Here is a 25,047-nt window from a genome sequence, read left to right on the forward strand (position 1 = left end):
TTTTAATAATGAGGAAATTGTTTAACCTCCAAACTCTACTTAATGTTTATTATAGATTAGTATAGTTGATCAGTGGGCGGCTGTGGCTCAGGAAGTAGGGTCAGGAGCGGGTCGTCCACTAATCGGAAGAATGGCGGTTCGATTCCCGGCTCCTCCAGTCCGCATGCCGATGTGTCCTTGGGCAAGATACTTAACCCCCAATTGCTCCTGATGGATGTGCCATCAGTGTATGAATGTGTGTGAATGGTTAGTTTCCTCTGATGGGCAGGTTGGGATCTTGCATGGTAGCTCCTGTACCCATTCAGCGTATGAATGTGTGTGAATGGGTGAGTGTGATTTGTAGTGTAAAAAGCGCTTTGAGTGGTTGGAAGACTAGCAAGACGCTATTCAAGTACAGTCCATTTACCATCATACCTGCATTTATTTATGTATGAGTCTTACTTTTCTTGTCTCAACTTAAATACTTGTTGTATTTGTGTTGTTTAAAAGTTCCTTTTACACTGTGTGATTCTGGGCTGTCTGAGACGAAAGTTGACAATCGTGAGAGAAACATGGTGAAATCTTCTGTTAGACGTGTCAACCGATGACTGATTTGGAGCTTTGGCAACCAAAGACAGCCCAAAGGCAAAATTCAGACAGCGTTAGAAATTTTGGACCAAATTCTCTCAACGTAACCGCTGCTACGACCGACGTCTGCAAACGAACCAATCAGAATATGACATGAAACAACATAGAATACACTGGCTGGTGTTTTTGAATAAAGGTTAAGTGTATAAACACACTTGTTTTCCTTCATATGTTCATCGCACACAAAAACTAAAAGTTTGTGTGATGAGTCATCCTGCTTTCAATTACACGCCTCAAACTGATTTTGTCTGACACAGACTGTGGCCAAGATTTTACAACGGGCATCTTGCACAACGTAACATGCAATAAATTTACACCATCGTTGCTGTTGCACAGTCTAAAGGTGCCTTTATGTTGATAGGAATACATTTTAACCGTTAAACATCCCACTAGGTACATATCCATCCAAATTAAATGAATCCTTATCTTAAACATTGTGTTTATGTTCGACAACAGATATCGGTGGATGTATCAATGTCGGCCTCCAAAAGTCCATTATCACTCAGGCTTTATTATTGGTGTCATGAGGCTGCAAATCCTGTTGTTGCCTCAATCCAACTATTACACTTAATCTGTGTATCCACAGTGGGGAAGTTGTTTGTGTACATGTAAACATAGCAAATGCTTCATCTTTCTGTTGAACTTGCTTTCGTACACCCCTCCCTCCCTCCCCCCCCGCCATTCTGCTCTCCTCCGATCTGTGATCTCGTCTACAGCCTCGATCACACACACACACACACAGCTTCTGGCTCTTTCTTTATTCAGCTCTTCAACCACATCCCTCCCCCACTTCTCTCTCTCTCTCTCTCTCTGTGTTTCTATTTCTTTCCCTCCCTCCCTTGTTCCCTCTCTCACTCACATCTACAACCACACATCTCGCTGCTGCGCCACCGCCGCTAACCTTCCCCTTCTTTTCTCACACTCGTGCCTCCCCTTTTAAAAGCTGTCCTTTTCCCCTCTCTTCCTCCCCCGAGCCGTTTCGTTTTTGATTTAGCTCTCTTCGCTCGCCTCTCTGATCACCACCGCTTCGCTCCCTTCTCGCTCTGATCGCTCTTTCTCCTCGAGTGCCTCCATCGACCTGTAATTAAAAACAGTTGCCCGGGCTGATCGAGCTGCCTTCAGGTGTAACGCCTGACTCCTGTCCTGCTCTCCTGTCCCTCAGCATGGAGCTGAGTTGCAAGCTGCTGCAGAACGCTTTACATTAGCAGCATCAAAACGCCTATTTGTCGGATGAGAGGGTTAAACTGAGCAACCGCTGCACGAATTTAATCTATGATTGTCAATGTCATGACTGTGGGCTACTTTTTTAACCAACACTGCCACTTCTCAGCATCCTGTTATTGACAGCATAGCAACAATACTGGACACAATGGCGCCATTCTCTGAGTCCGTCAGGCCTGATTCTGTGCATCAAGTAATTACTGCCTGGACCGTAGACTAATGCAAAGACCATGAGGCTTAACCAGAGCCAAAATGGAACCTTTCTAATGGCTTCCATCTTCCTGTTCCCGTAATAACAATGGATAAAGTGGCCACACAGACAATAGTGTGTCTGCAAATCCTTCAGCCTGTTGTTACATGTAGTGTTTTTTGGGGGGTTGACCTACTTTAGCTAATCCCAGGCATGTGTGTGTATTTTGTGTGATTGGGCTCATTTTTATAAGTAAGCTATGTTGATTGGAGTGTGAACCTCACCGATTTGACCGGTTGTCTGATGTCGTGACAGCTTTCAACTTGACAGAACGGCTACGGATTGAAGAGGGCAGCGAAAAAACAGGATGAAAGGATGAGGCAAGTACAAGCAGGTTCCCCCTTTTCCACAAAGGCTGGCTCGTACTGGGGATGGGTAAACAAACACGCACAGAAAATCACGGGTAAACCCACTCGGGTCTGCTGCCATTTCATTTTTTTCCCCCCTCATAGATAAACACAGTGGGGCCTGTAGTTTCAGTAGGTAGAGCTCATACCCACACAGATCCACTGGAGAGACCATTGTCACCCCTGCTAACTCTCTCTCATACTCTCCCTCTCCCTCTCTCTCTCTCTCTCACACACACACACACACACACACACACACACACACAAACAAAACTAATGACTTCAATACTTCAGGCACAAATAGAAGCAGTAGTCCTCGCAGCAAACAATTCTCACTTCAGCAGGCATCCGGGAGGAAGAGAGGGAGGACAGGAAGGTGGGAGAGGAATAGAAAAAACAGAATTGGTATTTTCATCCTGTCTTGAAAATAATGACACACCTGGGGAAGGGATTGCAAAGAGGAGAGCATCTTTGTTTACAGTCGAGATGATCCGCCGAGCCCTGTCATCACTACCGATGTTATGCAAACGCTCATCGCCGCGGTCCGCCGTGCAATCACGATGCGGCGTGGTAACGAGCTAACGGTAGCGGACGAGTAGCCTCTTAGCTTGTGATAGAGTAGTGAGTGGGCGTGGCAAAAAACGGGAGGATGGATGCAGCGGATGACTAAAGGAGTGAATCACCGCGGTATAAAATTGCTTTTTAAGAGAGCCGTGTTCATTATCAGAGCTGCACAGTGATGCACGGCGTGGGGAGATTGTAGGAAATTGGAAAGATCACTTTAAGCCGTTCTAGTGGAGGGAAGTTTTCCCGTAGGCCACAGATGTAATATTGGCTTACCTTTTTAATTTGGTTTTCAGTCAAGAAGGCTTGAACTGGCCGAGATCAGCGAGCTACGGGGAGTTTTAATTGACTTTTCAGGACAAAGAATATTCTGGAGGCTTTAAGGGGAGGGAACCCAGATCGGGAAAAAGATTCCTCCAGTGGAACATGGATGATGAAGGTCGGCAATCAGGGAGGAATTTCACTGCACAGCGCAATTCAGTCTTTATCACAAAAAATCTGGACTCATGAGGCCTTTTGCTGACGTTCTTTATCCCTGAAAAATAAGACTTCATTGCTCGGCTTTTCAATCATGACCGACTTCATCAAATATGTAACATATCTTATGTAACATCATGGCTGATAAGACTGTCAATTATGGGAAGTGTTATTTAGTGTTACACTGTATTTCAGATTCAGAGCACACGTATGAAGCCTGATCTGACTAGACTAGATAAGACTCAGATTTAGATTGTCTACATACATACAGTTAAAAGTTAGAGGATGAAAATTCATTCTTGACTCTGGAATTAGTAGTTTGACAAAATAATCCAAACACAAAGGGTTTAAACTAGAGTTTTCCAGAGCAGCGAATGGAGTTTTCTCAGTTAAAGAGAAAGTTTATTAAAGCATTCAAAGTTAAGGCTGTTAAAGGTTTGTTTACATCAAAATTTTCAATTATGAGCAGGTTAAAAACATATACAGCGTAAGTGAGGTTGAACTTTTCAGTTTACTGTACAGGTGTAAATAAACTTGTCATTTATATGGTCAAAAAAAAATTCAAATTGTTCACTTTTGAATTGTGAGAATGATTTGCAGGTCTTATGATTGACTCCTTTACTTACTTACTTTGTTAGTCATTGTGTCATCCACATAAAAGTGCGCAGCACATATGGACTTAAAAGACATCAAAATACAGTTGCAGCGGTGACACCATGTCAAACGTAGACTAGAATAAAACATCTCGCATTACATGACAAACAAAGAACTCTGTCTTCTCTACCAAGCTCTACAAATAAAATCAGCCACACAAAAGGTTCCCTTCCTGTAACACAGCTCAGTCTTTTTAGAGTCAGTCATCAGAAACTATGGATATTTAAATATATGGCGCCCTTAAATCATCAACGATAAAACATAAAGTGGACTTCCTCTTCAGTCTCACCTATATGACGCAACGAACAGTCTCTTCTCTTCAGGGAGAGCAGTAAACCTGCCTGTTTCTATATCTACGAGTACCATATGAATTAGGACTGAACAAAATGCTCTACTTCTCTACAAACCAGTCAGACATCATCACACACAGTTTTCTCACATTGGTTAGTCTGTGATCCTTTTTGTATTTGTGCGATATTGATTTTATGTGGCAGAATGAAATTTTAGAGTGAAGCAGTTGACAAAATGACCTCAGCTCAAGGTCTGCTTTCCAGATTTCCCCTATATCACAGTCTTTGACTTGGTTGTCATGGAACTGCAGATGTTCAAACTTAGCATGATTCTGAGCACTCATCAAAGCTGACTTAAAGTTGAGCTTCAGGAAGTTAAGTGGACCTTGAGTGGAAATTGTTTTGTCAGATCAAGAAGGAACTGTCAAGCTCAAGATCAAGGGATCTTTAAAAATGCACCAAATGGACCCGTACACTCAAACCAGTAACACCATCACCTGGACGACAAAACATCTCCTCTGCCTGAAGTACCACCCCAGTAACTGCTCTCACTGCCACTAAAATAGAAAGCTTAATAATAAATCATAGCAATCACACTCGACAGCTTTTTTGAACAGCGCACGAAGGGTTCAGCAGAAGGGAAATCATAGCAATCTTCAGGAACGTGTGACATTTAAGTGGAAGCGGAGTGATGGAAGGGAAGAGAGGGCCGTGCGCCATTAAAAAGCCACCTCCGACACACTGCGGAGCAAAAAACTAATAACAGAGAAAATGGTGTCAGGAAGCTCAGGATCTGAACACGTCTTCGTTTCCTCTGTGAACCGCTGGTGTTGGAACGAGAGAAAGTTGGAATTGAAAGGAAGGAAGGAAGAAAATGAATAGGGAGAGAATGGCTGAATCAGCTGCGATAGAGGAAAAGAGAGCGTTCAGTTGAGCGAGGCTTTATTGTCCCCGAGGTACAATGACTGTGCAGCTTTCACAGTTACACACAACAAAAATATACAAGTGCATAAAACCAAAACACAGATGCAAAATTATAACCGTTGAAATATGTGTTCTGCTAAAGCTACAATTCAACCCATTAGCACAGTCGCTGCTGCTTCTATTATTACTACTATTAAAGATAAGACTGTGTTTGATGTAGTCACAATATTGTCTAAATAGGTGGAGGCCATTGCCGATAAAGGGACTCACAATATTGTCCAAATAGGTGGAGATTGTTGCTGATAAAGGTAAAGTCCACAAATTTTACATGTCAAAGTCACTTCACCAGTCATGGCTAATACTCATCCTGTGAAAACAGTTGTATAATATCTTCTGTAACTCTGGAGGAACTGTGTCAAACCTGTAAAATTACTCGAGTGACACCACTTCAGTAATTTGGGATGGGGGGGGCTACAAGCTTTTAACAGAAAGCATACATTATAAATTAGGGACAATGTGCTTTCAAGATATGGGCTTTTATCAAGCAGCAACTTAACAAAAGATGATAGAGTTGCATTATGGGAAGTGTAGGATCCAGGGTTTTTGGAGCTTCATCCATATAAAGGTCTAAGATTCAGGATATCTCTTGCTTTGCTATTGATCGATTTGACTCCAACTTTATGGAAGTGCAATACTAAACCCCTGAAGTATCCTTTTAACACATTTCTTATTCTGAGTGTATATATTCATATTAACTACAAGGAGAGTTTTGTTGCTTTATCCTGATTACAACTAATTGGAATTTAAAAAACAAAAAACAAAACAGTGTAAAGGTAATAGTTACAGGTCCCTGTGGACGAGGCAATATCAAAAAATCCAACTGTATTGGCCTGTAATTGTGGCACCCCCTGTGGGCCAGACATTATCATTTTCAATGATGCCAGAGCAAAGTGGTAATGTGCTTTATTTGCTTTCATTACAAACCTATGCAATGATTTTTGACCAAAGAATCAAACCATAGTCGTCAAGGCAAGTTACGTAACAGATTTCATATGCAATATTAAAATGAAAATACAACATAGGACATTAAAACAAATAAGTAGCAGGTAGTTAACTTCACAGTAGAACCTCATAAGGGTCAGAGAACATATGTTTTTAACCTGGTTTCAAAGGTAGTCAAAGTCAGGCCAAGTCTTATATCATCCATTTGTTCTATACATTCAAAACTTCTTCATTCACTAGAGTTCACTGAGCTGCTGTTCACAGCTGCTCCGCCTCTGGAGAGGTAGCGGTAGATGGGGATGGATAGATGGGGAGAGACCGTGAAATGTACCGTGCAACACTTGTCTCCACCTTCAGTGCAGAGAGCAAACGGGGGGAACGAGAGGGAGACCTCACGGACCGCTACCGAGCTGAATTATAGATGAGGTCGGAGGAATGGAGGCACTCTGCCGGCTTTTCCCATCCTCCCACCTCAATCTACACACACACACACACACACACACACACACACATACAGACACACCGAATCATGCCTACTACACCCAAACAATATTCCTTGCACGCACCAAGTCTCTCAGAGTCAGCGCACATTCTCACTGCGGTTCCAGCCTTTCACTTCCCAATATTCATGTACACCTAAACCCTGGTTCTATCTCAAAATACACACCGTTTCACACTCACACATACACTTTCGGAGGCCCTCAACGTTCCTGCATTATTGAAACTCACTTAGCACGCTGGCTTTCTCCTGACATCTGACTCACCGAACCAGTGACCGTAAGCTCGGAGAAGAAGAGCTGAATTTTCTGATTCTGCTGCAAAAGAGATGAGAGAAGAAGTTCTGCTCTCTGATGTGCTACTGTTAGAGATGGACAAGAAAGGAAGAGCCATTCTTTGATAGCGCAGCTGGAAGGAAACAAGGGAGAGAACTGCTGCTTATGATACTGTTACTGGTGAAATGGGAGAAGTCCACTCAGAATCTATTTATTCTGACTGTATTTCGAGTACCACAGCGACAAGGCAAAAGAAGGAACTACCAAGTCTGGAAATATAAACCAGAAAGGCAAAAATAACAGCTCAAAATGTCAAATACATTGCAAAAAAACTCATCACAACTTGAACTGATACTGTAGGCCCAATATAACTTAAAAGCCACCAATCAAGTATGGCAGTTGGACCAGTGGAGACCAGACATTAATGCACTGGCATTATGGGTATTGAAGCAAGACAACGATGTTGACCACATGCTCTAGCTTTCATTGGCATGAATGGGCCGCCATGTTTTGATGCGGTGATTAATACACACATGCTGGTCACAGCTTCAATTGAAAATATTCTTAAAAACTCCAAAACTCATACACCAAGCACTAAAATGTAGTTTTTGGTATAAGATGGACGTAGCTAGGTGTGACGTCACCCATTGGTTTGGAGCTGGTTTGAACCCCAGAGTCGCAGCTTATGGTGGACGCCAACTTTTCAGTTTGTAGTCTTCCAAATAAGGAGTGGGAGGTGTTGCTTTTCACGCTCTGGAAACACACCCATTGTGGCTGTTTGTTAGCTTGTGCTGCTAACTTTAGCTTAACTTTTAATGGAAGGGCAGAAGAGGAAAAAGGTGGTTCAGTGACAGGAAAATATGACTTTTTTTTTACAGTCATGCATTCTAAAGGGACAAGAATAAGCAGAAAAGCCAGCAAGTGTACAGTGGAGGCTTTTGTTGCTAGATGTAGATATGACTGTAGAGTGACACACACAGCATGAATGGAAACTTAAGATGAGTTTCGTCAAAGGCTTGGCAAAGTATGTGGCCGCATTTGCATTTGACACGTTTGGGGAAGGAATGGGGATTTTTAAATGAGGGAGAGCAGGAAATTCAGTCAGAAAAGGCTGGTGAGGTGTTGGTGACTGCCTTGGTGAAGAGTCATCTTCTCACAGTCTGTTTGTTGAAACACGCTAAAGGAGGAACCACCTACAGCATAAGAAAGGGAGCTGGGCAGGCATTAAAATCAGTAACAAGAGGGGAAACTGCGGTCAGTGATGCATGGTGAGAGATTTACTTTTATACTCTGGCAGTGGAAGGATCAGGCTCATAAAACTTTATGGCTGAAGCATTTCATTCTGAAACACATCCATCTTGAGAAGAAGTTGTCGCCTTATGTTCAAGATTTTAGATAAAAAAGTATGTTTTTTTCATATTCGGTAAGTTTCAATTTCATGCCAGTGCTTGTTTATCAGATTAGGAGTTGCGTGTTAATGGGATTTTAGGTTTAATTTAGTTAATTTACATCAGAAAATTAGGAGTATTTAGGTTGGTTTATTCCATTATTTCTTTATTTAAGTAATTTAACATGCCCAACACAGGGTCCTAGAGTCCACCATGATGGCTGCAAATGCATTTTGACTGACCAATAGTCAAAAATCCAAATATAATAACTTCACAATGAGATGAAGAAAGGGATAAGACAAAAAAAAGGAAAGGAAATCAAATCGGCACAGTTTATTTTGTTTTTTTGATAAAATACCATTGATTTATTTCCAGTCAATTGCCTCCATGTGTTTGGAAAACTGACTTTTTTTCAGTCTTTTCAGTTCTCGCTAATGGTCTGGTTACAAAGCTGAGGATCACTGGTGCTTCAGTGACAAACAAAAGTATTTCTCAAAAGTAGATGCTTCCAAAATGGACACTTTTACTTTTCAACATTTTTTTTTAATGGATTTCATCTGTGTTTTGTCCTGAGGATCAGGTGGAGGAGATGGACTCCATGTGTTAAACCGTGGCCCCATCTGCTTCAACCCGACACCTTTATATACTGTCGGTTTTCCATTACAGACCGTGCTATTCTGTTTCTGACCTTCAGCATGTAAAGGGATATGAGATTACGAGCTGTGGTTGTGAATGTTTACGGCCCTTTTGTGTCCAAGTCAACCCATGCCCGATACTGATACTTCTCTATTCTCTTTTTTGACAGTAAGACAATGGATTTTTGCTTAAAATATACAGTAGATGGGGAATCCCCACGCTGTCCTGTATTTTAGAATTAGTTAACATGATTTGTTAGCATGAACAATAGGTGGCCTGGTTATAGCAGTTAAAGTATGGTGACTCAAGTTTGTGACTCATTTGAAGTTTGATAAGGTCAGTCGTCTTTTTGCACACGGCGCAATTAAGAGTTTATTTCTTTTGTCTGCCGGAGAGGAGTTCACGGCCTTAAATAAGGACACTCTGATTGGGCAGAGCTTGTGAGCGTCTGGTTGGAAGTTGGTCTCACTAACTGCTGCACCCAAGGTGCTTTGTTTTGTTTCGATATCCCCCCTGGGTGCTTGTTAGGTGAGGTCAACAGACTGGTCAGAGACTGTGGGTGGTACCGAATGAGCCAAAAGACACTTTGTAGTTCAGATGAGACGATACCAAAGCCTCTCCCATGTGGAAAGATGTTTGTGAGTTTACTTTGTGCTGAAAAAGAAGAAAAGGGGATTTAGATGTGGCGGCTCTCTTCTCATAGAGCATCCACACACACACACACACAAACACACACTGAGCAGAGCTTTACTGCCCTGAGTCCTTATAAAACAAAGGCCTTTAAGCACTTTGGAGAGGCAGTGCATCATTTATCATTCCACCTATGAAGCTGTTTTGCTGATGAGGCAAAAATTTTTAAAGCTACAAACCACCAAGTGTGAGGTTGTGTATGTGTTGAAGCCTGTCACCCTGTGTGTGCGTAAAGGTTTACACATATGCACATATTCCGGTTGCATAACTGTAGTGCAGGGTTGAATATTCCTGTACTGACACATTTTAGACATTTAATACCCAAGTATTGAAAACTATTCAGAACCTAAAGTTGACATTAAATGTTGATTTATTCTTCGATCGGATATTGAATGACTTTGACAATGACAATTTTATACTTCATTTTATTTGGATAAAGGTTTTGTAACACTGTTTTAAGACAACATTAAATGCCAATTCTCATGAAAAGTTTGGCTTATTTTGATGAATGGAAAAAATAAACAAACGCTTTTTCATATGCGTGTACAGGGGAAGCGTCCTTGAGAAAATGTTAAGTTGTTGTGTTGACTGTACGTAAAGCTCATTGTCTGTTTTTTACAAATTTTAACTGAAAATACCCATATTTTTTTTTAAAAAGAGCTGTTTGGTCCTAACCTATTATCACCCTGATTTTATGCACTCACGTCCCAAAACATTTCCTGTTTCAAGAGGAGACTGATCATGGTAATTTACAGGAAATGAGATCCTCTTTTGACATTGACGGCTCAAAACATGCTTTTGGTTTTGTAAAGTGAAGAGTGAAACGTGAAGTAAAATGCAAATGATTATGCACCAGATTAGGGCTGGTTGATAAAACGATCTCGATACAGGGTTGCAGTAAAATGTATGTCGATAACCATGATAAACTTTGGACATTTTTACTTGATCTAACAGCCTGTCACACAGCAGAAATAAATGTGACAACAGCCAGTCAGTCTGCAGTTTTTGGCCTGCACGTCAAAGTACACGCCCGTTTCCTACTGCAGCTGACGAGGCTACGCTAGTGCTATGATTAGTAGGGCTATGACTCTCTGTGCTCGTCACGTCTGAAGTAACGTAAGCGGAAAAATGCTGCTCTAATTCACAGACAGGTTTCTCTAGTAGAGTCTGCAACAGTCATCACATGCCATCGTTTTAACGAGGCTGCTTTGACTGTGAATGCCAAAAGCTAACTGCTAAGCTAGGCTAAGCTCAAAGCTAGTAAACAGAGTAGCAATGAAATGCTAGTTAGCCACCAACACTAGTGTTGTTTCATAAAGAAAACTAGTGACTCTAATGATATGTGAACTAAGCACAGAAAATAATGTAGTCAGTAAGATAAATGAAGAGGTTACAGCAGAATATATACTGTATATATATATAAAAGATGTAGCATAATGACTGGATTACAATTTTGCACTTTTTATTCAGATTTCTACCTCTAAAACATTTGAGAAATTTAAAACTACTACTACTATTGTATCTTACAGTTGAGTGTATGAATGTGCCAGGGTCTTTGTGATCCACTTGTTTACTTTATTTGTCATGGTTGTATCTCTGCAAACATTTGAGATGTCTGCCAAAGGAATCTGACGTGATAGTAATCACAGATTTTAGTTTTATTTACATTATTTCAATAAGTTACAAGGCAAGCTAACTTGTATTGTTTTGTTACGGCAGATGAAGCATGTTTGCACAGTTAAATGTTTACATTATGTTATTCTATTTTTTAATGTTAATAAACTACTGTAAAGTTTAACTAATGAACCCTCTGGTTGCTTCAGTCATTATCAGGATATAATGGCAGCATTATCAAATGTATATATATCATGATAAATATTGATATTGATCAATATGGAAAAAATTATTGTGATCATATTTTTTGCCATATCACCCTGCCCTACACCAGATTTCCTCTTAAGAAAGTAAAAAAAAGAAAAAAGAAATCCAGAATAAAGCGACTACTGAGAGTTTGCTTTACAATTTTAAATAAAGATAAATTCACAGATATGTTGTTTATTGAGAATACAAGCTGAAAATTATAAATAACAATGCAGTTTCCCCTCTTGTTCATTTGTTCAGCACCTCCTAATGCACCTCCCACCTCCTCCCACTGCAGCCATGACAACAGACAGATCCCCCCCTCCGCCCCCACCCCCGCCTCTGCCCGCCAGCCCCAAAATCTAAGACAGACAAAGTTCAATGTGAAACTGGTTCAACAGGTCAGCTGTAGCAGTGCACACACACACACACACACACAACACACAACACACAACACACAACACACACACACACACACCCACACAGCCAGACTGATGAAATTAGGAGCAGTTAACTGGGAGAACTCCTCCTCTCGGCACGTACTCTCTTTCTCTTTCTCTCTGTGATTGTTTATCACTTGAATCGGCATCCGCCTCTCCAAACCAAATGTTTGGGCTGTGTGGTTGGGGCTTTTCTAAACTCTCCAGGGGTACAAGTGCACTCCCACAAGTTTTCAAAAAAATTCCCACAGAGGCAGAGCTGAGAGCAAAATGAGTTTTGTTTTGGAGATAAGGTAGGTAAGGTTTAGGTGTGAAATCTACAAGTAAGACCTGTTTGACAAGATAAACTAACAGTGTTGTAGGAGAAGATCAGCCATTTCTCCACTCCCTGCCTCCTCTGATATCACAAATAAGAGCTTTCAGTTGTATAAACACAGGAACTCAACCCAGCCGGAATTAATAACACAAAAAGCAGTTTTCTGAAAATACCCTCTTCCCTCAATTCAGTGCATTCCAGTCCTGAACACATGCCCAGTTTTGATTGGCTGGCTTATCAACGTAGAGATAGCTGCTGGGTGTTGCCCATTGGTTGGCAGGATTTTAAAGTGCTTTCACTAGATAGGTTTGTCCAAAAGTGCTTTTTTAACCACGGACAGGAATGTAAATTTAGATTAAAAACAAAGATTACGAAAGAAAAAGGTGTTATGATGAGGCCATAGCTTCAGTGTGTGTGTGTGTGTGTGTGTGTGTGTGTGTGTGTGTGTGTGTGTGTGTGTGTGCTCAATTCTGTCCAAGTGTCCAAGTGTGATAATAGTGTGTAATGATAGTTTAGTACCTGTCAAAACCACAGTTATAGATAAAGCTCTGTAAAACTACATATAGAACTATGACACAAAGAAATAAACTGAAATCATGATAAGACATGCAAAACATAGAAGTTAAACTATATAAGAAATTAAAAACAATACATGTAGGAGTAGAGCTGAAATGATTGGGTGATTGATTGATTAGTTTATTGCCTGGAAATGAATCAGGAAGATTTTCTTAGTTTTCTATGATATTGAACTCAATATCTTTGGGTTTGCAATATGAATATGTTATCTTAGGCTCAGGGAAATTGTGATTTTTATTTATTTATTCATTTTTTTACTATTTTCTACTATTTTATGGACCAACGGATTAATCAAGAAAACTATCAGATTACTCAATAATAAAAATAACCGCAGCTCTACACAGGAGTAATAACATGAAGGAATGTGTTATATTGGGGTTTGATGCTTTGTTGTTGCAGTAGATCATTCAACAAAGAAGTCAATGTTAAAACAATTACAACACAGGAGAAAAAAAAATCCAAGTTTTAGCAGAGCTTTGTAGTCAGTCCTGAAGGAGACAGGGAGCCAGTGCAATAAAAACAGAATTGGTGTTGTATGTTTGTGTTTTCACACTCTCATCAGGATCCTGGCAGCGCTGGTTCTGAATGTGCTGGAGCTTCTGGGTGTTCCTGCCAGGGGTTCCCTGTGAAGAGCACATTATTGCAGTAGTCCAGTCTTGAGTTGATAAAGGCATGGGCAAGTTTCTCTCCATCTGACTGGGTGAGAGAGAGGCAGAGTTTAGAGATGTTTTTGTGATGGCGCTAAGAGGTTTTGCATAGATATCAGTGTTTCCACTACGTTGACTGTTTTGTCCTGGCGGGGCGGGGGGAGCTCAGCAGCCATACTTTACTCCATTTCTCTGTTTAGCATCATCAGGTTAGGCTAACCCTTTGGAGCTAACCCCCTTCACTTTTCCAGCAGTTGGGGAAACAACAGATGTGACTTTTCTTGGTCTTGAGAAGCTGCAGCATTTATTAACTGAAACGCTGTAGTCTGTACTGTACATTTACTGTCAGGTTGACCAACTTACTGCTAACCTTTTCCTCTGCTCTGCTGGCATTCCACCCGCTCACTCACTCAACCACTCACTCGCTATACACACACATTACGCACTTCCCCATTCCTTGAAGAAGCTACGCTACCAGGAGTTTCCCAGGCAACGGTACAGAGGTTAACTCACGTTTCTGTACAGCGCTGCACAGACTCCCAAAAGCTATTGATTGCGGAATTAATGGGTATTTGGCGTTATTTTTGGCAGTAAAAGAAATATTTTTTTGGCCTGGTGGGGGTTCTCCTTGGCCTGGGGGCCCTGGAGGCCTGTACTATTATAGGGGAAACACTGGATATTTTATGTGGTCATCAAAAGTCAGCTGAGGGTCAAACCTAGTGACTGAGAAGGAAATGGGGATATCTTGGCTGTCAAAGGTGAGATGAGGTATAAGGGATGACTGAATCTGGCTGAGGTATGACATGGCTGCAGAGGGGTTTGGTGAGTTTTGATGTACAGCTGGGTATCATCATCATAGCAATGAAAAGACATCCTATGTCTGCTGTTGACGTGTCCAAAGGGGGCTACATAGAGGGTAAACAGGAGGAGGCCGAGAACTGATCCATGCAAAACACCACCTGTGACAGGGACCGATCTAGACCTGCACCCTCCCAGTGAGGCATACTCAGTCCTACTGGGAGTCCTACTAGGACTGAAAACATTTCAGTGCAGGTGCTACTCAGCCGGTTAAACCAGCTCTATAGTGTTTCCTGTGCCTCTGAAGGAGGTTTCTAAAGTCTGACATACTCTGATGATTATCAGCTTGAGCTCATTTGTATTACAGGAAACATACTGTACAACCGGGAGTGAATGTATCACTGAAGCAATAGAAATGATTAAGTCAGAAAAGGAAGCTTTAAGACCGCAAAATAATAAGAGAGAATACACTGAAACATGGGCACCAGTGGAAAAGTACCACCCTTTTTATTTTGTTTTATTTATTTTTTCTCTTTGTAGAAATAGGTTAATAATTGTTGTCGTCTTTTTCTGTCAGTGTCGCTCTACAGTATTAACATTGCATGTTACCTGTGTTATAAGATGTAAGTACAGTGGAAACTGAAGGATAGTTATAACATTTATGAATGATATTGCTTGAGGTTCAGATTGGTTGGTTCAGATTTGCAAATTGAGTGAGTGCATTTCATAAGGCCTGGAAATAAACTAGTGACAGGAGGTCAATATATACAGTACAGTACAGGTGTGACAACACTGTGGAAACCAGGAAGGTGCTTCAACAAATCACTCTTGCATCAAATTGACATTTGCATATAATCTTTGTCATATGTCAGCCTATGAAAACCAGAGCAAACAAAAGTTACTGTCAACAATATTTTGCTCCACCCATTTTAATTTGTCTGAGCAACAGGTATGCCGACATTGTCAGCTATTTGTGACTTTGACAACTCCACCCTGTGCATTATCTGACAGGCAGCATCGCAGGGGAGAGGAGGTTTGCAGCAATACACTTACAACGACTGGTGACATGAGCACATTGGAATAATTTCTACAGTGATGTCTTGGCTTAGAGGTACCTGGGCATCCCTGAATCAACAGAAAAAACCCACACGATGCCTGCAGATACTCTGTTTGTAAGTGCTTTTGAATATGGATGGTGATGGGCTGTATAAAATGGTGATGGGCTTAGTCGTTTTTTAAGTAAATTTTGTAGTAACTTATGGGGATAAGTTATTGCCCTTTCTGTGATTCCTCTCTTATATTCAAAACCTTTTCAGCAGTAAATGAAAAGGTTTGTCAAAAATACTAACCTTTTATGTATTTTTTAAGGTAGTTAGTTGTTAGTATTTTACACTGAAAAAAAAATTGTGGAGTAAGATTTACGTAGAAAAACCTTGGCAAAGATTTCCACACAGAAGTTCCTAGTAAATTTAACAGAAGGTATTCTCAGCAAAGTCTACATACCAATAAGCATTAAGTTTAACCAAGAAATACTTGTAAAGTTTACTAGCAAAATTTCTGTTTCCATAAGTAAATTTTACTCATTCTTCACCAGTAAATTTTATTCAGACTACCATTGCATTTACCACAAATTACTTTAAAAAAAATACTTGTTGTTGTGTTTCAAAGCTTTTAACTGGCTGGACCTAATTTCTATTTTTTGCATCATTTGGGTAACATTGCATATTATTCAAACTTCCTTTCACAGCACCGGTTCTTAATTTGTGCAGTATTAATAATTTACTTTTTTTGTCAACAAAACTGTCTAATTTAGGGATAGTACACATCACATAACAGACATTTTATACACAGCAACTTTTTATTAAAATGTTCTCCATGAAATTGCTTGCAGTGTTTGTAACATAATGAGTCAAGTGCATTAACAGATAAGACATTGCACATTAATCAGCCTTTGTTGCCAACAAAATAAAAATAAAAGTGCCAAAATTATTTTACATTGACATTTTCTCAGTCAGACAACATACAGTACGTTTAAAGAAAAGACAGTTGGACTCTCTAATGATCCTTTGTATCAGTTCTGAATAATATTTACAATGATCAACTTCAATTCAGGTTGGATAAACTGTCCGCTGTGCAAGATTCCCTGGCAGGAAAAAAAGAAAAAAAGGTGTTTTTCACCATGAAAGAGTCCTTAAGCTGTTGAAGGTACTGCTTTACACCAAGTAACCTTTCACTAAATGTCAGATCAGTGAAGCCCTAGTGCTTCCACACCCCCATTGGAAAACCACTTGCATAACAAAGTATAAAAATATGTAGCTATTAAGTATAGTCCAAGACCAGCTTTTAATGGCTACCCACCTTAGTTACTGAGTATTTCTTTTGAGCTGCCAGTAAAACAAAATAGTTCAGACACATGAGCAGAAGGCAAATGTTTACTACGCCTCTACAATCATCAATAACCCCAGTTCACTCAATGATTGCATAACATAACTATAGGTCGTTTTTGTTGGCCTTAATTTTAGACCTATACTGTCGTTTTTCTTGTGGGGACAGGCTGAAATAAAAGCTAATGTTTTTGCTGGATGTATTAACATCACCAAGATCACAACGTTATAAAAAGGTTATGCCAAATGGCCAAAACTTTTTTTGAGGATGAAATTTAATTGTAGTGATAACTCCATTAATACAAGTGACCGATATTGGTAACTTCTGCTTATTTTAAGCATTGTTATTTAAATATGACTCATTATAAACAAGAACCAAAACACTTTTTTGAGCCAAACTACAAACTATTACTTTTCAAATTAAACCTAATACATACATTTTGGCCTTTTAGTTCCTCTGTTATAACCTTTCCACTTGTGTATGCCAAATGGGTGGAAATTCCAAAAAAAGGTGGATGTTCAGATGCTACCCTGTATCTACTATCAACAATACTAAAGTATTAGCAACAAGCCAAACTGAAAGTTTTCTTCATTGAAATAACATTATTGTGATGCAAGTTAACCCTTTCCCGGGGTGCTAGAGATTTAGACATAAAAGACAACACAGTTCTGTTGCTACATTTACAATGAACTGGAGAGCAAGATACACTGTGTTTTATTTCCTTAAAGGACTAGTATGACATTTCAGTAAATACCAAGCGACAACTAGAGATAACTTGAGCCTGAAGCCAATGTGGAAGTAGGTCAAAGTGTAATGTCACCAATGGCCAGCTGGCTCCAAGAAATCCCTGGCTCCAACTGACTCCCATTCAAAAAGCATCAACCTCTCTCTAGAAATACCCATTATGGTCATTATGGTCTTAATCACTAAATTTGGGCCCTCTAATAAGTGTACTGGTGGTCATTTTGAGAATTTTTGCTCCGTTAATAAGATTTGACTTGTAGCGTTGATGTCTGCCTTGTGGGTGTTGATTGACAGCTGTGATTGACAGTTAGCTCACCTGCTGCTCTCCCCAGCCTGGTTTTGTCCACAGGTAAAAAAAAATGCCACCTACCAGCACCCCTAAAGCTCACAAATTAACACAGTATGTCTTGTTTGTGTTATCCATACAAAAACCAAAATCTAAAAATATCTTTATTAGATAGAGCTAACTGTTTCCACTTGCCTCCAGTCTTTTTGCTAAGCTAAGCTAAGTGTATCCAGGCTCTTGATTCACATTTAGCATACAGACATAAGAGTGATGTCAATCTTCTCATCCAACTATCAGCAAGTAAGCTATAAATAGAACAATTTCTTTAAAAGATGGGTTCAAGTCTGTCTTAAAACAATAGTTAGGTGCGCAAATGAACATTGAACATTGCTGTTTCCCACCACTTGTAAGAAAATATTTAGTGTCTGTGAACAGGCATGAGTATCATTGCGTCACTGTCACTGTTTCTTGTGATTTCTCTGCATATTAGGGGAGGGGGTAAAAAGAGATGAGTCTTTTATTCACCCCTCACTTCCTCTTTGTCCTTTTATGGCAAGCTGTGTGGGAGACAGAGGAGAGTGGAGTGAATAAGGGAGCGAGTGAAGGGGAATTGGAGATGACAGATAATAGTGGGGAATTGAGAGACTTGAAGAGAGGATGTGGCAGTGCGAGATGAGGTGGCGCTGTGCTTCACTAATACACCAAACACCACCAGCTTCCACCTCTTCTCATTTCCTTTGACTTCTTCCCTCCCTCCTGTTAACACCACCTCCTCTAAATCCTTCAATTTCTCCTTTCTTCCCTTTAATGTATGATTGTGTTCCTAGCAACAGAGGAATTGACTATGTTTAATGAATACTTTAAAAAGGCAATATACTCTTTCCGTTAGGAGATGCAGCAGTTATACAACAACACATATCTCTATCAGTATACGGTTGTTCATTTCTGTCTGACTGAAAACAAAGGAAGCATGGGAATTCTTCCCACAAATTGAAAATAGCATCACTATCTCCTTTAGGGATGCTTATGTCTTTTTTTTTTTTTCCCCAAAAAATACGGTGTAGGTAAAAATAAAAAAATAAAAAAGTGGCAACCTCTTTGGTTGATGGAGTAATGTGTTTTAAAGATGAATTTTAACCTAAACTTCCCAAACCTTTCATGTAAAGGTCCATCACTTCTGGCGACATTTGTATTAAATCTCCATTTGATAAGATTTGTCAGCTATGAATTATTACCTCACCTCTGTCAATCAATTTCTGGTTTGTCTGTGTTGATGTCTCAACAACCTCCTATCATATAGGTCAAGGAACAAGTGATTCGCTTTTAGTTCATATTGAGGTCCAGGTGCGGATTGTTGTTGTTCATAAACTTCTGCAATTACAAGCTATTAGTTAGCTTATTAGTTAGCTCTGAGTGCGTGAGAGAGAATTACATGAAAATTAGCCTATAATTCTTTGTCAGGTCTTGTTCACTTTCTCTAAGATCACATATTTCCTGATGTGAACTTGGGGACAGCAGAAACAAGCTGACATTACTGTAACCATTTCAGCTGACAGTTACTCATACAGCAGATAAGTAGCAACATTAGCATTCATTTTGAGTTTCTAGCCACCTTTAGCTCTGTTTTCGGACCCTCCCCCACCTGAGAGAAATATCTGGTTCTTTAGCTGCTAAATGCTCCACTATGCTCACCTGCTATTCACCTGTATGCTGCTTGGTGTTTTCGGCACGTAGTATACAGTGGGGGTTTTTTAGAGCTTTGACACCTCTACTGTAGCGGTAAATTTTGCTATGCAAGCGGTGAGAGTAAACCGAAACAGTGAAGCAGAACTGTGGGAAACTGCAGAGTTAGACGATCATTGTGTTTGTCACTACAAGCAACCCCTTCTACATACCAGTTGAAATGAGATCCATTGTCAATATTGAAATATTGATTATAGCTACTTTTCAGTCATAACCTTGTCAGTTTATAGTGTTTTATTGAGCCAAAGTTGTGTGCTATGTTTGCGAACTTTTGTTTGTTTTGTAAATGTTATTCCACAAAGTGAGGAAGCAAAAATTACAAATCTTTTTGGTATCAGTATAAAAAATTAGGTATGAACTGACACCAGTATGATAATGATAGTTTTGCTTGAAATCAGTGTTCACAGTTCCAGATCTGATTTTTTTAAGCTGGTAACCTTTTTGAACTTGTGGTTGTCTTGTTAACACTGCACATTCTTGTGAAATGTTGTATTCTCACAGAGGACTCTCCCCCTCTCTCTCTCTTTTCATCTCTGCTCCCTTCATGTTCACTCCTCTCGGTTCCCGCTCATGCCTCATTCATTCCTCTCCTCCCTCCACTGGACCACATCTCTCCATGCTTCCTCGCAACCACCTCCTCTCTCCTCTTTCTCCTCCCCCATCTTCAGCCAGACATCTCTCTTCCCCTGCCCTTCTTTACACACATCTTCTCTCTACACCTTTCTCTTCATATCCAGTAGTTGAGACCCTCGAGGGCGGGGGGGCTGTGCTGAACAAGCTACTTCAGATTCATGCAATGCATCGCTGGGAGGTCACTGGCACTTTTCTTTACCTTAGTGTTTTGTTTTTTTTATTCCCCTGCACATTGTATGCTTAATGTGTTCAGATGTCCGACATTTTTTGAAGATGGATTAGAGTACCAGAATAAATCTTGCTGCGTAAGCACTGAGTGTCCCCGTTCCTTGACCGTACTGCCTGTGCCTGGCGAGAAAGGAAATCCCACTCAAAAGTCAAGACAGGCGTTCCTTTTCAGATGCCTCGAGTCCACTTTTGTGCTCTATTTCAATCCCTTTTTACTGTAACAGAGAGGAAATGTGAGGTGAATGCACAGGATTAAATTAGGATGATCTGTGGTTGATCAGTGTCACCTTGTGATATTGAACACTGTGTTATTCATTAGCCATGTGAGCGGCATTGCTCTATGGATGGCAATGTGGGTCTATCGAATAGTCAGACCACCACTTTGGTCCAGGCTGAAATATCTCAATCTGGACCAAAGTGGTTGTCTACCACTGAATTACCACTCAATATTGTACAGACAATCATTGTACCAAGAGGGTGAATCCTACTGACTTCAGTTATTCCCTCACTTCTCCTCTAGCACCATTGTGAGGTTGACGTAAGAGGTTTTCAATGAAATGCCTCAACAACTATCAGATAGATTGTCATCTAAGCAAAATTGGGTTCAGACGTTCCTGTCCTCCTCAGGGTGAATTGTAATCACTTTGGTGATCCCTTAACTCTGCCTCTACCACCATCATCAGGAGTTTCTGTTTGTCACATACTTTGGTCATCAATACCTGCAAAACAACTAATGACATTGCATGCTATTACGCTTAACTAAGATGGTGCATGTGGTAAACATTATACCTCTTTAGCATAAGCATGCTAGCATTTAGTTTACTCTTACTCTTTTCACTGTTTCTTCTTTTCTCTGTATATCTCTACACAACTCATACATAATAACAATTCATTTTTCAGTGTTTTAGATTAGAGTTTGTTTTGGAACAAAATTGTGAATAAATCAGCACTTCTACTTGTTTCTCTGTTTGTCAACAGAGATCCATCTGTAAAGCTGAAAAATTCAGGCTCATGGCTCATTCATGATACACAATCAAATCAAGCTCAGTCAGTTGTCCACATTAAAGAACAATTAGCCATGAGGGGCCTTGCATGTAAAAATCAGTTAAAAGTTTCATAATTCCAGCCTGCTTTTCATTTCAACAAGTTTTTTACCCCAGTTTAGCTACTTTCCTGTAACCAGGGGAGAAAACATCAGTCTGAGTGGAGAAATAGTGAACATTTTTTATCTAATTGGTTAGCGCTTGAGGCTATCACCTTCCTTCTGTTAGTTGGACTGTGCTTTTACCAAATCCAAAGGGTGGTGATTGATTTTTTTTTTTGTGTGTCTTTTTTTTAACAACCCTTGAGGAAATTACTCTTAAGTTAATTGTGTTTCACCCACAGAGGTAAATAGTACAGATAGGAATAAAGAGATTATTTGGAAACGGAAATTGTTTTTTGATGTTATTAGTCGGACTCATGTTTCTTCATTTCTCTCCTTCCCCACCCGCCCCCTCCCTCCTTCTCTTTCCAGGATGAAAATGCGGCGGCACAGGGTGTTCTTGCTGTGCACGGTGGGCCTGTGTGTCATCTCCTTCCTCCACTACTACAAGGCCCTCCACTACGTCTCCCTGCTGCGTGAGCTCTCAGCCCCGTACCCCAACATCAAGTCCTTCATCATGGTCACCGGCTTCTTCTGGAGGGAGAAGGGTGCGGCCGCGACCCCGCTCAGCCCCGCCTCCCCTGAAGAGGCACCTCCCCTACCTGTTCTCCGCCCATCGGACACCAAAGCTAGAGGTGTGGCGGGTGCTGCGGGAGGAGGAGGAGGAGGGGGCGGAGGGATGGATTTGGGGATTGGGGGTGTTGTGGTTGGTGGTGCCGGAATCATTGGGAGTGCAGGGCTAGAGATGAGGCTCAGGGAGGAGCCAGCGCCTCCTCACCCTTGGGAGAAACCAGAGGAGAACCAGCGGGGAGACGCTCCAAATGAGGTAAGATGATTAAACATTTACTATCACCCTATATACTCAGAGTGATCAGAAAAATAGAAACACCTGTACCGTGTAATACAGTGCAATACAACAACCCTGCCACCTTTCTCAAAATGTTCAGTGTTTGTTGAGACCGACTTCAGTTATATCCGCGTTGACTAAGATTTTGGTCCTAACTGATTTGGCGACGACTGACATTACTGGTTTAACAACAAGTACAATTTAACACTACAGGTCCAAGACACACAGCCTGCAAAAAATGACAGATGTCTTGTTTTGTAGATGCGTTTTTTATGAATGATCGCTGTCATGATAAAAAGGCCAATATTAGCTTATTGCAGATATATCTTATCTGTTTATACTGTGTGTCATCTGATAAATGACAAGAAGCAGATATGTCATTACGTGTTGGTATCAGCCTCAAAATTTAAATGTGAACAAGCAGCATTTGGATTGCATTAGCATTAACCTAATACAGGAGGCTGAGTGAGGCTGATAAACACAACAACAATATAGTTTCATACAGTACACATTTTCAAATTAAAGGAGATAATGTAAGTAAGGAATAGAAATTAACAATGGTGTTCCCTTTGAGTAGAGATATTTTCTTAACCCTCTTGAGGTAATTGTATGTTACCTCACGCATTATTGATTTTATGTAAACATTAACTGCCCTCATTTCATTCAATCCCATTTTAGTTTGTTTAATGTCACTGACAAGGTTGCCTAGTAACCTGTCAATGCTCCACAGTGAGGTGAACACATATGTAGTTGTGGCTCTTTCAAAGATAAAGTATAACAAATGTCCTCACCAGCTTCTCAAAGCTCCAATGTTGAGAACCAGTGTATTTTAAATAGCTGACCTGACGGCCTTTAGCTATTGACTGTCTTTGCTGTTCAAATAAACCTGTGTTCTTCATACATTTCAAGAATTGTGCACACATGTTTCTCTGAGACTGTCCTCCCACAATAAACAATAGCTTCAGATGTCTAAACAAATGTCCAAAAAAAGCATATGTTTACATTCATGTGACAAAGCCTTCTAGCGGCTGCAGTAATTATTAGTTTTGTCCCTCTGGAGCAAAGGAAGAAGTATTGTGACGTTGTTATTGAGCGAAAAAATCCACAGAGAGAAGTAGTTGGGTTACGACCTGACAAACCACCAACTTCAGATCTCCTTAAGTTTTAAAAATGGGCAAAACTGGTATAAGTCAGAAACTTGAAGTGTGTCATTCATTGTGTACTATCATCATTCACTCATCTTTCAAATTGTTTGCAAGCTTCATGTAAACTTCTGTTACATTATTACATTTTATATTATAATATTATGTTTTATCATGTATATTCATTCAGATGTAATTAGGTTTCAAAATTGTCACCACATCCCTCCTTTTGTATCAATATCTCTCAGGTGTGCACTTCTTATCGACCTAAACTTCAAGCTGTTTCTTTGTGTGCGATTTGTTAAATTAATGACAATGAGATGTACAGATGTTGGGTATTTCTTTTAAATGAAAGTTGCCTTTGCCCTCTTTTCTCTTCTTCATCGTCCTTTTCAGGAGAGAGCTGAACCTCCTGACCACCTGAAACCTCGGAACCCCAGCCATCCAGCCCAACCTGCTGGACCAGACCTCCCGGAGGTCCCATTAGTGGGAAAAGAGCACCGGGTGGTCAAGGATCAAGTACTAGACTCTATAGAATCCATGGGAGACCTCCACACCCGCACTCACCAGCTTCAAGATGACAAAACACCTTACTTTGTCCGAACCAAAGCTGGAGCCCTCTGTTTCAGGCAGGGGACCGAGGTGGCGACCCCAAAGGAGTACTCTGGGAAATCAGGGGGAGCTGCAGCCAATGGAGCTGGGGAAGGTGGTCGGGCAGGGGCTGTTGGGCAACGGAAACCTCTGGAGGTCCAGCAGCAGCCCTCCATCCCTCCAAAGGCCAAGGCGAGGGCTAGGGGCAACGGGAAGCGACTAGTCAAGTGTGTGTGTCGGCCGGGATGGCACGGACCTTACTGTGGAGTTCCCACCATGGTGTACCACTCTAATCTGCCCACCAAGGAGCGGCTGACGCCAAGAGAGACTCCGAGGAGGGTGATCAACGCCATCAATGTTAACCACGAGTTTGACCTGCTGCACGTACGCTTTCATGAGCTCTCCCAAGCCGTTGATCTGTTCCTCGTTTGTGAATCCAACTTTACTGCCTATGGAGAGAAACGGACTCTGAGGTGAGACACTGTCTTCTGGATTACCATGTGGAGATATGAAGAGCCATGCCCTTGAGGTCAATGTGTATTTAAGCAAAATGTGTAATCCTCAACTGAGCTGCTTTGTAGCCAACAGTAGATGACTCTTTGTGCCTGAGCATTGCATTGTATGGCATGCATGCTCAGCAAACTTTAAGATGGATTTAAAAAAGGTAAAGGACTTTTATTGCAGTCCAGTCATGAGAGTAGTATATATTTTATAAAACTAGGGTCATGTCATACTCATGTCTTAATATAGATAAAAGAGTTCAGTCGAGGTCCTACTGTACACTGGAGACACCTAATTTATGCTCTGGTTTTTGTAATATTCAT

The 25,047-nt window shown here is 40.7% G+C and overlaps 1 protein-coding gene across 8 annotated transcripts in view; it reads left to right on the forward strand.

Annotated features, from left to right (window-relative positions):
* mgat3b (beta-1,4-mannosyl-glycoprotein 4-beta-N-acetylglucosaminyltransferase b) overlaps nt 1-25,047 on the forward strand; it is a 69,251-nt gene that overhangs the window by 38,678 nt on the left and 5,526 nt on the right. For 4 of the 8 annotated variants that reach the window (XM_042431068.1, XM_042431078.1, XM_042431096.1 and 1 more), the window contains 2 exons: nt 22,016-22,469; nt 24,029-24,696. In XM_042431068.1, coding sequence (XP_042287002.1) covers nt 22,017-22,469; nt 24,029-24,696 — 1,121 coding nt within the window. In that variant the 5' untranslated portion in view covers nt 22,016. Of the gene's footprint in view, nt 1-12,065; nt 12,105-15,491; nt 15,653-22,015; nt 22,470-24,028; nt 24,697-25,047 lie in introns of those variants that run through there. The other 4 variants (XM_042431043.1, XM_042431051.1, XM_042431058.1 and 1 more) reach the window with 3 other exon arrangements.

The sequence above is a fragment of the Thunnus maccoyii genome, chromosome 2 (genome assembly GCF_910596095.1).
Source record: "Thunnus maccoyii chromosome 2, fThuMac1.1, whole genome shotgun sequence".
NCBI lineage: Eukaryota > Metazoa > Chordata > Actinopteri > Scombriformes > Scombridae > Thunnus > Thunnus maccoyii.